This window comes from Pan paniscus, chromosome 6 (genome assembly GCF_029289425.2).
Source record: "Pan paniscus chromosome 6, NHGRI_mPanPan1-v2.0_pri, whole genome shotgun sequence".
In the NCBI taxonomy this organism is placed as follows: domain Eukaryota; kingdom Metazoa; phylum Chordata; class Mammalia; order Primates; family Hominidae; genus Pan; species Pan paniscus.
The window spans coordinates 93,971,742-93,988,066 of record NC_073255.2 but is presented as its reverse complement, the minus strand read 5'-3'; the positions used below and the strand labels follow the sequence as shown (position 1 = coordinate 93,988,066).

The window sequence follows — 16,325 nt, the reverse complement described above, 5'->3', positions numbered from 1 at the left end:
AGAGCCTAGAAGAGCTTTGTTCTGCAGACATGACTTCCTTTTTTTTTTTTAATGGGAAACGGGGAGGGCGTGGGGAGAAGGGCTCTGATATAAACAGTTACCAAGGAGACCCGAGTCGGGGTTGGAAAGGTTTTCTCCTTCCCTCGGTCCATACAGAGGGAGGAGGGGTGTGTGCCCGGTGCAGGGACTCATGGGAGGCTTCACTCTGGAATCCTGAGTCCTGCCTGCTGGGGCTCCAGATGTTGCAGAGTTCTTGGGCTCGTGGGGGCAGACACAGGCAGGAGCTCAGGGAGATTCCGAGAGGACTTTGGGGTGTCCAGGAGCACTTTGAGGCCACGGGCCCAGGCAACTTCCCCACCAGTACGGAACAGGGGATGCACAGGGCCGAACTTTCCATCTGCTGGCCCCTGCTGGTGTCCAGGAGAGAGCTGTGACCCTCCTTTTTCCTTAAGTCCTGGAGCTGAGAGTGAGAAGCCATGGGGTGCACGTACTCGTCTCCACCCGAGGAGCCCGCTCTGAGAAGGTCAGTTCCTGACACTGTCCCTGGCGGCAGACTGCCCTCATGCCCCTTGGCCAGGGGACGCCCGCACCCTCACTCGAGTGTGGGAGACTTCCTCCTGGCGGGGGCCTGCTGGAGGCCTGAAGATGTGGCTGCCTGGAGTTAACAGCAAGGTCGGCCATTCCCAGGGTTGCTGCCCCTGTCTCTGGTGAGGGACTCAGCCAGGCCTAGGCACTGGTGGCCCCTGTGGTCCAGGACTTGCATGCTGCATTTCCCTGCTTCCAAAGGAAGGAATTTGGACTGGAGACCAGGAAGGCCTCATGCACCCTCTTCTCTGCCTATAAATAATCAGGTCCCCCATGCAAATCCAGGTCTGAGGTCCTCCGATGGAATGGAGCCCATTCAGAGCAGTCCAGCGTGGGCCCTCTCGGGCTAAGCCCGTGAACTTTGCTTCTTGGAGCCCCCAGCAGGGCCTTGGGTTGGGAAGGGAGTTTCCTGGCACCCTCCCCGGCAGGATGGGTTTAACCAGCAGGAACTTGAAGGAATTGTTCTGTGTTGCGCCAGTGACCTAGAGTCACAGGTCCGCCTCCAGCTCCTTGGGTTCCCTTTTCCCCCCTGGACCACTCACACTTCCTGGGTGAACCCTAGCCTTGGGGCTGAGTAGGCTGGCACACCTTGTCCGCTCTGACGTTCCAGCCCAGAGGCTCCCCTGTCCACTCCCAAGGCCAGCCAGCCTGGCATTCTGCTTTGTCCAACTGCGTCAGGAGGTCACATGGAAGCCCTCCTCCCCACCCACTCGCTGGGCTTCCGGGACGGGAGCCGAGCTTGGAAGTTGCCATCCCTTGGCAGCCCGCTTCCCGTGGGGCTGTCTCTCCAGGGGGCCGTTTTCTATTCCTGAGAAGACAGCCCAGCTCGTCCAAGAGGCCTTTCCCAGTTTCTTCAGCCATAAGCATCTGCTCCCTTTGAAGCCCTGTGGCGTGAACCTGTCCTGTCCCATCCGTCCCTGTGGCGTGAACTGTGCCATCCATCTATGTGGTCTTAGCACATGCCAGCTTGTGCCATGGATGTCTTTGAAATCACAGGCTGACCGCCTTCCAGGGAATGCCCTTTTTTCTACTGGGTGTTAACCAAGTTCCCCAGTCAGGCACCGGGGAGGCTGCAATAACCAGATGCAGCGCTTTAATAATAGTGTGGGCACGAGAGGGGCGGGGCCTGTGCAGTCCCGTGCCTGTCTAGTGTCAGAGCCAGGATTTAAAGCCAGGTCCGCCCTGCCATGTGGCTCTTCCCATCTTGCTGGGATCCTCCTCGGAGGCTGTCTTCCCCTGGCTGGAGGATTGGGCCTGTGAAGTCACAGGTTGTCTCGTTCTAGTCTCATGCCCTCGGTGCCTGGCGCAGTGCCTCCCGTGCCCCCACCCGGCTGGCCTGTGTTACCCGCCAGGCACTCACGGGGCACTGGAGTTTGCTCTTGTCCTTTTCTTCAGCAAATCTTCAGATCCACTTTGTTGGAGATAGAACTTCCCTGGAAGCATCTGTCCTTTGAGTAGAGATAGGGGTTGGCTTTTCAGCTGATGCCAGATCAGACCTCAGAGGTGGCTAGGGAGTGAGAAGTGCCTTCAACAGCCTCTTAGTCCGCCCCTGCCAGCCTCGTGCTGGACAGAGAACTCAGGGCTGGCCACCCTAGGAGGAGACACGGCGTCCTGTGCCGTGTGCTAGGCGTCGCGCTCATGGCAGGGATACACAGACAGCCCCCAAGGTTATTCAACCCAGGCTTCCAGTTAAGCCATGGGAATGTGCAGAGTAAAGTGCCTTGGCCGACCAGTGTGTGTGCCACAGCGAAGACGGCGACAGTAGCGTTGCTGCGTGAGGGGCAGGGACGGCCTCTGGGAGAGGAAAGTTAAGTTCTGTGGTAAAGGATGAGTAGAAGGTGGGAAGGGGTCACAGGAAGGGCCTTGTAGGCCCAGGGAGCCGCGTGGAAATGTGAGTAGCTTAGCGTAGCCCAGAGAGGTGGGAAATGGGGCCGGGCCACTGTGGGAGGGGTGTTCAGAATCAGCCACTTTTCTCTTGTTTAAAATATCTGCTCTTCTGGGGTCCCCTTACTCAGGGTGTAGCTATTCTAATTATCCTTATTGTTGGAGGCTTCAAAATCAATCAGTCGGGCCCCACATGTACCACTTCTGTTTATTTATATCGGTTGGTTGGTTGATTTACAGGGTCTCCCTCTGTCTCCCGGGCTGGAACCCGGGTGTTTGAAGCTGCAGTGAGCTATGATCGCACCGCACGGTCATGTGATCGCACGGTGGTGAGATCATCGCCCACTGCAGCTTCAAACACCCAGGTTCAAGGGATCCTCCCACCTCAGCCTCCTGAGTAGCTGGGACCACAGGCACAGACCACCACACCGGGCTAATTTAAAAAAATTTTTTTTTTATTTTTTAGAGGTAGAGTATTGCTGTTTTACCCAGTCTGGTCTCAAACTGGCCTCAAGTGATCCTCCCACCTTGGTTTCCCAAAGTGCTGGCATTACAAGTGTTGGCCACTGAGCTAGGTTCTTGGATACTCTCTTTAAGAAAATGCCTCTTCTTAGAAGTTGCAGTGAGCCAAGATCGTGCCACTGCACTCCAGCCTGGGCGACAAAGCGAGACTCCATCTCAAAAAAAAAAAAAGAAAAAGAAAATGCCTCTTCAAGTCTTTTGATAGTTTTTCTGATGGAGGATTTGTCTTTTTCCTGTTGATTTGTAGGGCTTTCTTACATTCTCGATCAAAGTCTTTTGCCCACATATAAGTACATTACAAATATCCTCTCCCACACTGCAGCTTGCCTTTCCTTCCTTTAATGGCGTTATTTTATTTTTTTATTTTATTTTATTTTATTTTATTTATTTTATTTTATTTTAAATTTTATTTTATTTTATTTTATTTTTTGAGACAGATTCTCACTCTGTTGCCCAGGCTGGAGCACAGTGGCGTGATCTCGGCTCACTGCAACCTCCGCCTCCCTAGTTCAAGTGATTCTCCTGCCTCAGCCTCCCGAGTAGGTGAGATTACAGGTGCGTGTCACCAGGCCCGGCTAATTTTTGTATTTTTAGTAGAGACGGGGTTTTGCCATGTTGGTCAGGCTGGGCTCAAACTCCTGACTCAAGTGATCCTCCCGCCTCAACCTCCCAAAGTGCTGGAATTACGTGCATGAGCCACTATGCCCGACCAAAAATGTCATTTTAAATACGAAAATGTATTTTCATCTTCAGGTTTGTCACTTGATTCAGAATGGCCATATTTCAAATCTCCACCACCCAGAGGAAGGTGTTTCCCACCTTGCTGTATTCAGCCAGCGTTTTTCACCTCCTTCAGCTTGAAAGTCCTGGGCAAGGGGCACTGGGCTTGTTCCTCTGGCCCTGCAGGCTTGGGGCAAGGGTCAGAAGGAAACAGAAGAACGGAAAATGGGGCGGGGTGAGGGGTGGTGCGGGGGTAGAAGGCCAGAAGTCGACAGTGGACAGAAGATTGTGTCACCCCAGCCTGATCCTGAGGCTGGCGGGCACCAGGCTGCCCTCTGGAGGGGATGGACCCAGGTGAGGGCTGTAGTCCCAGGAACGCAGAGAAGGGAAAAATGAAATGTGGCCCAGTGCAGGGGAAGCGAAGGGGGTCTTTGAATCCCAGGGGAGCTGACCCTTGCGCAGGACCTTGAGGGCAGAGCGGGGGTCAGCCAGGTGAGGGGAGTGTGGCAGGAAGGCTCTGGGTGGAAGCGATGGCGTACACAGGATTCTGAGGCCACCATGCAGGGAGGGGGTGTGAATTAGGCATCAAGCTTGGTTTGTGGAGGGGAGTGGCAGGTGACGCTGGAGACAGACTCTGAGGGGACTCGTGTGCCCGGATCCCATGGGTCGTGGGAGCTGTTGAAGAGCGGAGCAGGGAAGTGGCAGATGTGAGAGGCAGGGGCTGGAGAAGGAAGAGGTGAAGAGGTGGAAGGTCAGGCTGAGGTCAGGCCGTGGGGACCTGGGCTGTGGGTGGGGAGGAAGAGGGAAGTGGAAACCTTGGCTCTTCCTTGAGGGAAACAAGCCCATATCTATCTGGGTGCAGGAGAGGTCTTGGCTTTGCAAAGCACTGGTGTCGCAAGAGGCTTTACTGTAGGGGAAATGGGAAGGGTGAGCTGGTGCGGGAGGCCTGGGAGCCCTGGTGTTGGATTAGAGGCCAGCTACTGGCTTAGCCCCTGGGGAGTGGCACGGGACAAAGCTGGAATGTCCCCTCCCTGTGTTGCCACAGCATCCCATGAAACCTGCATCTAAGGACACCCACGTCCCGTGACACCTGTGTCCCATGACACCTGCCTCCCACGCTCATTGCACACTTTTGTCTTGCAGGACCTCCTCTGTCAGAGAGAGCAGCTTTGTGGAAAAGATGAAGAAAACGGTGAGTTTCCTGCATGTCTTTACTCTTCTCAGGAAGCCTCGGCCCCGATGGGCATGTAATCAAGTCTAGCAGACGGCTGGCGTCACCGCATAGAGGATGTCCTGGTGGCCAGGAGAGGGAACGCATCCCGGCTCGCTTGGGAGTCATTCTTGCCTAACCAAAGCCCTGAAGCAGCTCTGCTGTTGCTGGGACAGTTTGTTTCCTTGAATCTTTACTTTTTGAACAAACCAAAGTCTAAGAACAGACCCTCCCTCTAACTCACGAAGCTTCTCCCGTCTGTCCCTGGCCTGTCCAGGAGCAGAGGTAAATCTCACAGAGCTGCGGTCGTGGCACCACTGCCATTTTCTCTCTGCTTTGTTTTTGTTACTTTTTTTTTTTTTGAGATGGAATCTCGCTCTGTCACCCAGGCTGGAGTGCAGTGGCGCAATCTCGGTTCACTGCAAGCTCCACCTCCCGGGTTCAAGCCATTCTCGTGCCTCAGCCTCCCGAGTAGCTGGGATTACAGGTGCGTGCCACCACGCCCAGCTAATTTTTGTATTTTTAATAGAGATGGGATTTTACCATGTTGGCCAGACTGGTCTTGAACTCCTGACCTCAGGTGATCCGCCCGCCTGAGCGTCCCAAAGTGCTGGGATTACAGGCATGAGCCACCGCACCCAGCCAATTTAACTATTTAATTGTAGGCATCAGTACTACATTTACATAGTTAAAATAAAAACATCCACTATTGAGTGGAAAGCTCCCCTCTGCCACCCACTCATCCCCACTGTTCTTATTATTTATGGATCCTTCTAGAGTTCCTGTATGAACATACAAGTAAAACAAACAGAGACTCTTATTTTTAATTTAAAAAAACCTTTATTTTGTTTTAGAGACAGGGTCTCACTGTGTTGCCCAGGCTGGAGTGCAGCGGCGCCATCATAGCTCACTGCAGCCTCAAACTCCTAGACTCAAGCCATCCTTCTACCACAGCCTCCCAAGTAACTGGGACTACAGGTGCACACCACCATGCCTGGCTAATTTTTTAATTTATTCTTCATAGGAACAGGTTCTCGCTATGTTGCCCAGGCTGCTCTTGAACTCCTGGCCTCAAGCAATCCTTCTGCCTCCGCCTCCCAAAGTGCTGGGACTGTAGGTGCGAGCCATTGCATCCAGCCTACACTTTTCTTAAAACACAAAACGTGGCATACTATGTGCACTGTTCCAGACCTTGCCTTTTTTTTTTTTTTTTTTTGAGACAGAGTCTCGCTCTGTCGCCCAGGCTGGAGTGCAATGGCACGGTCTTGGCTCACTGCAACCTTCACCTCCTCGGTTCAAGTGATTCTCCCGCATCAGCCTCCGGAGTAGTTGGGGTTAGACGCCTACCACCGTGCCTGGCTAATTTTTGTATTTTTAGTAGAGACGGGGTTTCACCATGTTGACCAGGCTGGTCTCAAACTGCTGACCTCGTGATCCATCTGCCTCGGTCTCCCAAAGTGCTGGGATTACAGGCGTGAGCCACTGCGCCCAGCTGACCTTGCTTTAAAAAAAAAAGAACACAAAACAACTTAATATGTCTCAAAGATCCTTCCATATCAATACAAAGATACTGCCATCATCTTAGCTGTACCATGATTCCATTATATGGCCATCTGGATTCACTGTAACGCACTTAACCCTGTCCTGTTAAAGATGGGCACTGGGGCTGTTTCTACTCTTTGGCTCTTACCAACAATGTCACTGTGAATATGTAGCTCGGTTTGCACATTTCAAATACAAAGCAGTCCCAGAAGTGGAATTGCTGGATTGGAAGGTAGATGTGTTTGCAATCATGATAGAAGCTACAAATCGTCCCCGTAGGAGTCACACCATGGCACGCACTCAAGAATAGCGACGTGTGAGAAAACTGTTCCCCACAGCCTTGCCAACAGTTCGTTATTAAAGTTTAGATTTTTGTCAGTTTTCTAGGCTTAAAAAAAAAAACTCAGTATAGTTGTAATTTACATTTTTATGAATGAGATTCAGTAGATTTTCACCCACCTAGGTCTAGATGGCTTCGTTTCTTTTTCTTTTTTCTTTTCTTTTTTTTTTTTTTTGAGACAGGGTCTCGCTTTGTTGCCCAGGCTGGAGTGCAGTGGTGTGATCTCGGCTCACTGCAATCTCCACCTCCCGGGTTCAAGCAATTCTCATGCCTCATTCTCCTGAGTAGCTGGGATTACAGGTGCGTGCTACCATGCCTGGCTAACTTTTGTATTTTCAGTAGAGACAGGGTTTTGCCATGTTGGCCAGGCTGGTCTCGAACTCCTGACCTCAGGTCATCCACCCAACTTGGCCTCCCAAAGTGCTGGAATTACAGGCCTGAACCACCGCACCCAGCCTCTTTTTTCTTTTTTTAATAGATTCTCTCTTCACATCTTTTGCCTGCTTTTCTGTTGGGATTGATCTTTCTCCTTGAAATTATTAGGGAGATGAATCTCTTGTCTGTGATATAAGTTGAAAATATCTTGCCCGTTAAAGAGTTTGTCTTTTAGTGAGATTCCATCTCTTAAAAAAAAGTTTGTCTTTCAACCTAGCTGATCGCATTTTTATTTGTTTTGCTGTGTAAAAGTTACAGAGTCACCTATATGATTCTTTCTTTTCGTGACTTCTGGTCTTAGAGTCATAATTTGAAGGTCTTCCCCATGCTAAAGAGATAAAGATATTCCTGTATTTTTTTTTTCTAGTACTTTTAGGGTTTTGTTTTTCATATTCAAAATTTAAAATCTGATCTATTGGGAATTTATCCTGATGTAAGATGTGAGGTATGAATCCAACTCTACATTTTACATAGCTGTCTAAACACCATGTATTAGAGTCCATCTTTCCCCCACTGGTTTGAAATGCCACCTTTATCATATACTTAATTCCTGGGCTGGGCGCAGTGGCTCATGCCTGTAATCCCAACACTTTGGGAGGCCGAGATGGGCAGGTCGCTTGAGCCCAGGAGTTTGAGACCAGCCTGGGCAACATGGCGAAACCCCATCTCCACAAAAAATAGAAAAATTAGCGAGACACAGTGGTGCGCGCCTATAGTCCCCACTACCTGAGAGGCTGAAGTGGGAGGATAGCTTGAGCTTGGGAGGCACAGATTGCAGTGACCACTGGACTCAAACCTGGGCAACAGCTACACCCTGTGTCAAATAATAATAATAATAGCTGGGTCTCTGGGTTCTTTTCACTGGGCACAGCGTGTTCAAGGTTCACCCACGCTGTAGCATATGTTAGTACTTCCTTTTTATTGCCAAATAATGTTTTAATATATGGATTCTTACTTATTTTTCCATGACTTTTAGGATCAATTTGTTGAGGAAAAAAGAGCTGTTCAGATTTTTTTTTTTTTGGTAGAGACTGGGTCTCACTCTGTTGCCCAGGCTGTTCTCAAACTCCTGGGCTTAAGCAGTCCTCCTGGTGTGGCCTCCCAGGGTACTGGGATTACAGATGTGAGCCACTGCACCCAGCTGGTTCAGATTTCTATTACATCATGCCACATTTCTCTAGTGACATAAATAGAGCTGCCATTTTTGTGGGTCGAGACTCCCTGTCCATAATCGGGGTGCTTTTCCATTGGCGTGAGTCCTTTGTGTGTAGTTCAGTAGCTTCTGACACATTTCTTACAAAGTTTATTTCTAGGTATTTTATATATTTTGATGCTCCTGTAAATATTTAGCTGCTATCTTAGGTCATCTTTTGTTCTCTTAACCTGATAATCATGAGCACTTTCTCTTCTATTAAGTATTTTTACAGTGATTATTTTAAAATATCCTTTTGGGCGAAAACCCTGTCTCTACTAAAAATACAAAAATTAGCCAGGCGTGGTGGCATGCACCTGTAGTCCCAGGTACTCGGGAGGCTGATGCAGGAGAATCACTTGAACCCGGGAGGCGGAGGTTGCATTGAGCCAAGATCGCACCACTGCACTCCAGCCTGGCCAACAGAGCAAGATTCCATCTAAAAAAAAAAAAAATCCTTTTGGCCGGATGCAGTGGCTCATGTCTGTAACCCTAGCACTTTGGGAGGCTGAGACGGGCGGATCACCTGAGGTCAGGAGCTTTGAGACCAGCTGGGCCAACATGGTGAAACCCTGTCTCTACTAAAAACACAAAAAATTAGCCAGGCATGGTGACGGACACCTGTAATCCCAGCTATTCAGGAGGCTGAGGCAGGAAAATCGCTTGAACCCAGGACGCAGAGGTTTCAGTGAGCCGAGATCGCACCACTGCACTCCAACCTAGGCGACAAGAGCAAAACTCTGTCTCAAGAAAAAAAAAAAAACAATTTTTAATGATTTAACAATGATTTGTAGAAAATTCAGGAACTTTAAAAAGTATAAGAACATTTATTGTAATCCCTAAGTTTTTTTTGGTGGTGGTTTTATTTTGAGACTCAGTCTCACTCCTGTCACCCAGGCTGGAGTGCAGTGGCTCAATCACAGCTCACTTCAGCCTCAACCTCCCAGGCTCAAGTGATCCTCCCACCTCAGCCTCCCAAGTAGCTAGAACCATAGGCATGCGCCACCACACCCAGATAAATTTTTTGTATTTTTAGTAGAGACAGGGTTTTGCCATGTTGCCCAGGCTGGTCTCAAACTCCTGGGCTCAAGTCATCCTCTTACCTCGGCCTCCCAAAGTACTAGGATTACAGAAGTGAGCCACTGCACCCGGCCGCCTAAGTTTTATTTTGTATGAGGTGGGATTCAGTGTGAAAACTAGAGACTACTTTAGGCATTTTAATCTGGAAGGGATTTCACACAGGGAAGGGGGCGCTTCCAGGTTACTGGAGGGGCTGAAGGAGCAGGTTGGTCTCTAAGATATCACAGAAGCAACCTGCAAGGTAGCTGCTCTGTTCGAATCCAGCCTGAAACTGTTGAGTTCAGGACACACCACGTGTAGCTGCGATCCAGGATAAGAAGCTACTTCTACAGCTGCCTCTGAACATCACATAAGCCGGTAGCCAGGGCTAGGAACTTGCAGTCTGGCTACCAAAACTATTAGAAATACCTCAGGTGGCTGGGCGCGGTGGCTTACGCCCGTAATCCCAGCACTTTGGGAGGCCAAGGTGGGCAGATCACCTGAGGTCAGGAGTTCGAGACCAGCCTGGCCAACGTGTTGAAACCCAGTCTCTACTAAAAATTCAAAAAAATTAGCCTAGCATAGTGGTGGGTGCCTGTAATCCCAGCTACTCAGGAGGCTGAGGCACGAGAATTGCTTGAACCCAGGAGGCAGAGGTTGCAGTGAGCTGAGATCGTGCCATTACACTCCAATCTGGGCGTCAGAGCAAGACTCCGTCTCACACACAAAAATAAAAAAAGAAAAGAAAAAAAGAAAAATGCCTCAGGCACTGAAGACCAGGCACTGCAGAGAACCTCACATGTGCATGAGGGGCCAGAAAGCCTTTGCCTCCCTTCCACCCTTCAGATCTTGCAAAGCACGTTCAGTTGGCTGAACCGAATTGGCTGCAACTCCAGCCCCAACGGGCTCTGGGGAATAGGATTTCAGGCTTTTCAACAGCTGCTGGAGGAGGAGGGTGAACTGACGAGTATGTGAGCCAGCCCCTAGGACCTTTCCTTGTTGTAAAATTTTATAATGAATATGTATTTAACCAGTAAAACACATCCAGAATGCCCCATTTAGGGACTCTCGGTATATTTCTTGCCAGTCTGTTTTCTTTGTGCCTGTGGGTATAGAAAGAAAATACATATGTATGTTTTGATATACATATCTATTATTTATATAACACAATTGGATTGTATAGCCAGCCCTGCATATCCGTGAGTTCGGAGTTCATGAATTCAACTGCAGATTGAAAATATTTGGAGAAAAAATGGATTGTTGTGTCTGTCCTGAACACATACTGTCATCTTACTATTCCCTAAACAATACAGCATAGCAACTATTTACAGAGAATTTACATTACATTAAGTATTATATTAATAAGTAATCTAGAGATGATTTAAAGTATGTTGGAGGATGTGTGTAGGCTACACACAAATACCACATCATTTTATAGCGGGGACTTGAGCATCCTTGGATTTTTGTTTTTTGTTTTTTTTTGTGATGGAGTTTTGCTCTTGTAGCCCAGTCTGGAGTGCAATGGCGCGATCTCGGCTCACCACAACCTCTGCCTCCCAGGTCCAAGCGATTCTCCTGTCTCAGCCTCCCAAGTAGCTGGGATTACAGGCATGTGCCACCATGCCCGGCTAATTTTGTATTTTTAGTAGAGACAGGGTTTTCTCCATATTGGTCAGGCTGGTCTTGAACTCTCGACCTCAAGTCATCCACCCGCCTTGGCCTCCCAAAGTGCTGGGATTATAGGCGTGAGCTACTGGAGGTGGAGTCTTGCTCTGTCACCCAGGCTGGAGTGCAGTGGCGTGATCTCAGTTCACTGCAACCTCCACCTCCTGGGTTCAAGCTGTTTTCCTGCCTCAGCCTCCCTAGTAACTGGGATTACAGGTGCACGCCACCATTCCCGGCTAATTTTTGTATTTTTAGTAGAGATGGAGTTTCACCATGTTGGTCAGGCTGGTCTTGAACTCCTGACCTCAGGTAATCTGCCAGCCTCGGCCTCCCAAAGTGCTGGGATCACAGGTGTGAGCCACCACGCCCGGCTGCATCCTTGGATGTAAGTATCTATGGGAGGTCCTGGAACCATTCCCCCACGGATAGGGGCTATACATTGGTTACTTTTTTTAACTTTGTTTTTTCCCCGTGTCATGAAAATGTCAGAAGTGTGATCTTGAGCAGCCGCGTGTGTGAGATTGCCTTGGTGACCTTTGCCCTCCTTTGCCACAGTGGCTGTGACAGTGAGAAGCGAGTCCCAGAGGAACTTAGAAGGGACTCAAAGCCAGGAAGGAAAGGGGGCAGCCTGGAGGGCCCCCGCCTGCCGGGCCTGCCCAGTGGGTGTTCACCAGAGCCATGGCTGAGGTCTGTGGCCCTCACCAACCCTGTGTCTGCCTTCCTTAGGGGAGGAACATCATCGTGTTCTACGGCTCCCAGACGGGGACTGCAGAGGAGTTTGCCAACCGCCTGTCCAAGGACGCCCACCGCTACGGGATGCGAGGCATGTCAGCGGACCCTGAGGAGTATGACCTGGTAAGCTGCCACCGCGCGCTGGCCCCAGATGGAGGCAGTGGGTAGGACAGGGAGCAGGTCTGTAGGGCGCCCCTCAGCAGGGGGAGGCCGGCAGGGAGTGGGGTCCTGGGAAGACGTCCTCGGAAGTTGCCTTCCCGTGAGGGTCATTGCCATCCCTGCCCGGGCTGACTGATGGAAGGGCCATTCCTGCAGTTGCAGCCATGTGCCAGGCGTCCTTTCCCCAGGACTGGCCCTCCTCTGAGTGCCGGCTGCCCTCCTGGCGGCCGCCACATCTCCCAAACCAAACCCACCCTCCCCAGCTGCTCCACTCCCCTCTCCTCCGAGGTCTTGGTGATGGGCACCACCCCACAGCCATCTCCAGGCTGCATTTGCAGTTGATGAACAGTTTAGTTAGATATCAGTGTGCACCGGGGCTGTGCGGTGCCTGGGAGCTCTGGAATGATGAGGTTCCCAGGGTGGCCCCAGACCTGCATCAGCTCAGGAGGCTGCATTCTGATGGCTCTTTTGTGCCAAGCTTCACTTTCCTCTAGAAACACATCCTCTCCGCTCCAGCCTAACACGGGTGACCTTGTCCTGCCCACCTGGCACAAATGCCCATGCCCCAGCCCCTCCGTGTTGTTCCTTCTCTCTGATCCCACGACACTCAGACATCCCTGGCCTGGTGCCACCCTGGGCAGGACCTGGCCTTCCCCATCTGGTGCGGGTTGAACCTTGAACAGGCTCAGTCATGGCCGGGGCGCGGTCCTGTCCCTGTTTCTGCAGGCCGACCTGAGCAGCCTGCCAGAGATCGACAACGCCCTGGTGGTTTTCTGCATGGCCACCTACGGTGAGGGAGACCCCACCGACAATGCCCAGGACTTCTACGACTGGCTGCAGGAGACAGACGTGGATCTCTCTGGGGTCAAGTTCGCGGTGAGTCACCCAGAGACTGCTATGGGCTCCCGGTGGCCTGCAGTGCCTCCCTGGGGACTCCAGATCCATGTGTCTGAAAGGCAGCCCTCCAGACCCCCACCCTGTCCTCAGCAGCCAGGGCAGGCCGCTTGTGAGACCCTCTCCTCTGCCCCGGACCCCAGCACTACGAGAATGTCCCCTCCCTGTCCCCAGCCCCAGTCGGCTCCAGGGGACATTGGGTGCTGGAGACTAAAGGCAAGAAGGGTCTGGCCGGACGACTGAGACCTGCCTGGCCTAGGAGAGCTGGAGCCCCAGCCCGGTGGGGAGGGTGGGCTGCCCCCGCTTCCCTGTGAGTTGAGGCTGGCAGTGGACGGGGCAGGCTGTGGGCTGCAGGTCACCCAGATGAAGCCTCTTCAGTGGCCCAGTGTTCCTTGCAGTGCAAGGCGCCTGGTGGGACGGAGGCCTGCAGGTGTTGCCAGCAGCTCAGCCAGTGCTGTGGGGCCTCCTGCCCCGCCCCCATGGCCCCTCCCACTGGTCAGGTCGAGGGCCAGGCCTCAGAGCGGCCCCTGTGTCCACGCAGGTGTTTGGTCTTGGGAACAAGACCTACGAGCACTTCAATGCCATGGGCAAGTACGTGGACAAGCGGCTGGAGCAGCTCGGCGCCCAGCGCATCTTTGAGCTGGGGTTGGGCGACGACGATGGGAAGTGAGTGCCCACCCTGCCACCATGATCAGCGCGGCGGGCTTAGGCAGGGGCCGTGGAACGTGAGGGGCGCGCACACCATTGTGTCAGCTGAGACTTAGCGACACGCACCTCCAACACAGAGGGAAGGGGCTCTCCTGCCTCTGCCCTGCCCCTGCCAGTTTTGCTTTTCAGCTTGCCCAACTCCCTGGAGCCTTCCTGATGCTCTGGGTTTATGTCGCTGGGTGCCCCAGGGTGCACAGTCCTGAGCTTTGGGGATGGGGTGGGGTCGGGGCGTGCCTGGCACCAGGTACTGTTGCCACATGGGCCTCCCCTGAGCCGCTCCCCCTCTCCTCGGCCCAGCTTGGAGGAGGACTTCATCACCTGGCGAGAGCAGTTCTGGCCGGCCGTGTGTGAACACTTTGGGGTGGAAGCCACTGGCGAGGAGTCCAGGTGAGCAAGTGCCCGCAGGTGCGGTGGGTGGCCTGGGCGGGTCCCGTGCCGAGGGCAGCCACCCTGGAACGAGGGCTGGCAGTGGATCGCAGCAAGGTTAGAAGACACTCCGTCATAGAGTTGAGGAGGGACCTTGGTCCCAGCCAAGGACTCACTCCCACGTTGCTCTGCACTGCCCTGGGGCAGCGGGGTGCATCCCACCTCTCGACAAGGACACAGCGCGTCGGGCTCTGTGGCTAGGTTCAACTTTGGCAAAAGGGCTCATTTCCTTCAAATCTGCCTCCACAGACTTGGCCAAAAATATAACGTTCCTCTCTGTGCCCTTGATGGCCCCTGGGTGCTGCCCGGGCTTCCTTACCTTCTCCCAGATGGAAGCCTGCCCAGCCCTGCCCTGGCTTCTGGGCGTCTGGCCCCCGGCAGCTCCACGCCGCCTCTCTCCTTGCTCCCTCGCCTGCCCTCCTTGTGCATCTGCAGCAGGGGCTCCCCTGCTTCTTGTCGTATGTACCTGGGACCTTGCCCCAAAGGCCATGCACGGTCTCCCCTGTAGTCCAACCCCTCCCTCTTGGGACTGACCCCTGCCGCTTCCCGGCCTCACCCTTGGTCTCCCCTTTCCAGCATTCGCCAGTACGAGCTTGTGGTCCACACCGACATAGACGCGGCCAAGGTGTACATGGGGGAGATGGGCCGGCTGAAGAGCTACGAGAACCAGAAGCCGTGAGTGGAGGGAGCGTGGCTTGGGGCAGACGGCTCTATGGCCACTGGTGCACCCCAGGCTCAGTCTGCCGTGTATCCCCATATCCCCACAGGGCCCTTCTCACCAGACCCCGTGCCCCGAGTGGGTGTGAGTGTCCACAGCCTGTCCACGGCCCGGCCCCAGGAGACTGGCACTCGCCCAGTTTGTACTGAGCTCACTTAGCCACCTTACTCTGCACTGCCCGGGGCAGCAGGGCACATCCCACTTCTCGACAAGGACAGTGCATTGGCCTCTGTGGCTAGGATCCTCTTTGGCAGAAGGGCTCATTTTCTTAGAATCTATCTCCATAGATAGACTTGGGGGAGAAACCTGGCGTTCCTCTCTGTGCCCTTGATGGCCCCTGGTTGCTGCCCAGATTCCTGCCCGAGCCACCCAGGGAAGTCCTCGTGCCACTGCATCCAAGACCAGCTGCCCTGCTTTCTGTAGGCCTGCCCCAGCCTGGCTGGAGCGAGAAGCCCTGCATGTCCGTGGCTTTCCGGAGTGCAAGTTTCTCTCTTGTCCACGGTGTAGTCCAGGACGTGTGGGGGTGGGGGAGCTGTGCTCCTCATTTGGGGACCAGCTACCTTCCAGCCTGTGGCGCCGTCAGCTTGGGCCTCACAGTTCTTTTAGGGGCCAGCCTCAGTTTCCACATCTGTAAACAGACACTGATGACCCAGCTCTGCCCACGTGGTGGGACTATAGAGAGAACTGCATTAGGGCTGGGCGAGGTGGCTCACAGCTCTAATCCCAGCACTTTGGGAGGCCGAGGTGGGTGAATCACCTGAGGTCAGGAGTTCAAGACCAGCCTGGCCAACATGGTGAAACCCCGTCTCTAGTAAAAATATAAAAGTTAACCAGGCATGGTGGCGAATGCCTGTAATTCCAGCTGCTCAGGAGGCTGAGGCAGGAGAATTGCTTGAACCTGGGAGGCGGAGGTTGCAGTGAGCCAAGATCGCGCCGCTGCACTCCAGCCTGGGTGGCAGGGTCCTTGGAGACGGAGACTCAGATCAAAGCCCCGGCCGCTCACTGTGCTTCTCTCCTCCCCACCCAGCCCCTTTGATGCCAAGAATCCGTTCCTGGCTGCAGTCACCACCAACCGGAAGCTGAACCAGGGAACCGAGCGCCACCTCATGCACCTGGAATTGGACATCTCAGACTCCAAAATCAGGTACCAGCTGCCACTGTCACCCCCTGGACCCTCACTCTGGGCCTCCTGACCTGGGGCAGGGCCAGCCTTCCGCCCCTCCCGAGCCTCACATCTCCCTCCAGGTATGAATCTGGGGACCACGTGGCTGTGTACCCAGCCAACGACTCTGCTCTCGTCAACCAGCTGGGCAAAATCCTGGGTGCCGACCTGGACATTGTCATGTCCCTGAACAACCTGGATGGTGAGTGCCACAGTCAGGGCGCCCTGCCGGGCTCAAGCAGCCGCGGGATTGGGCCTGTAGGAAGGCCCTGGGTTGAGCTTCTGCTTAGGCCTGAAGCCCCGGTGCCTGGGAGGCCCTTGCACCGAGACTTCACGGTTACAGGATCCCAAGCAAACGGGAGGCAGGGTGGC

The 16,325-nt window shown here is 53.2% G+C and overlaps 1 protein-coding gene across 4 annotated transcripts in view; it reads left to right on the top strand.

Annotated features, from left to right (window-relative positions):
- Positions 1–16,325, top strand: part of LOC100990437 (NADPH--cytochrome P450 reductase) — a 71,399-nt gene that overhangs the window by 52,256 nt on the left and 2,818 nt on the right. For 2 of the 4 annotated variants that reach the window (XM_003808918.4, XM_063605922.1), the window contains exons 3-10: positions 4,855–4,903; positions 11,881–12,009; positions 12,772–12,921; positions 13,481–13,605; positions 13,945–14,034; positions 14,650–14,748; positions 15,819–15,935; positions 16,037–16,155. In XM_003808918.4, coding sequence (XP_003808966.2) covers positions 4,855–4,903; positions 11,881–12,009; positions 12,772–12,921; positions 13,481–13,605; positions 13,945–14,034; positions 14,650–14,748; positions 15,819–15,935; positions 16,037–16,155 — 878 coding nt within the window. Of the gene's footprint in view, positions 1–3,428; positions 3,547–4,854; positions 4,904–11,880; positions 12,010–12,771; positions 12,922–13,480; positions 13,606–13,944; positions 14,035–14,649; positions 14,749–15,818; positions 15,936–16,036; positions 16,156–16,325 lie in introns of those variants that run through there. The other 2 variants (XM_057302889.2, XM_063605923.1) reach the window with 2 other exon arrangements.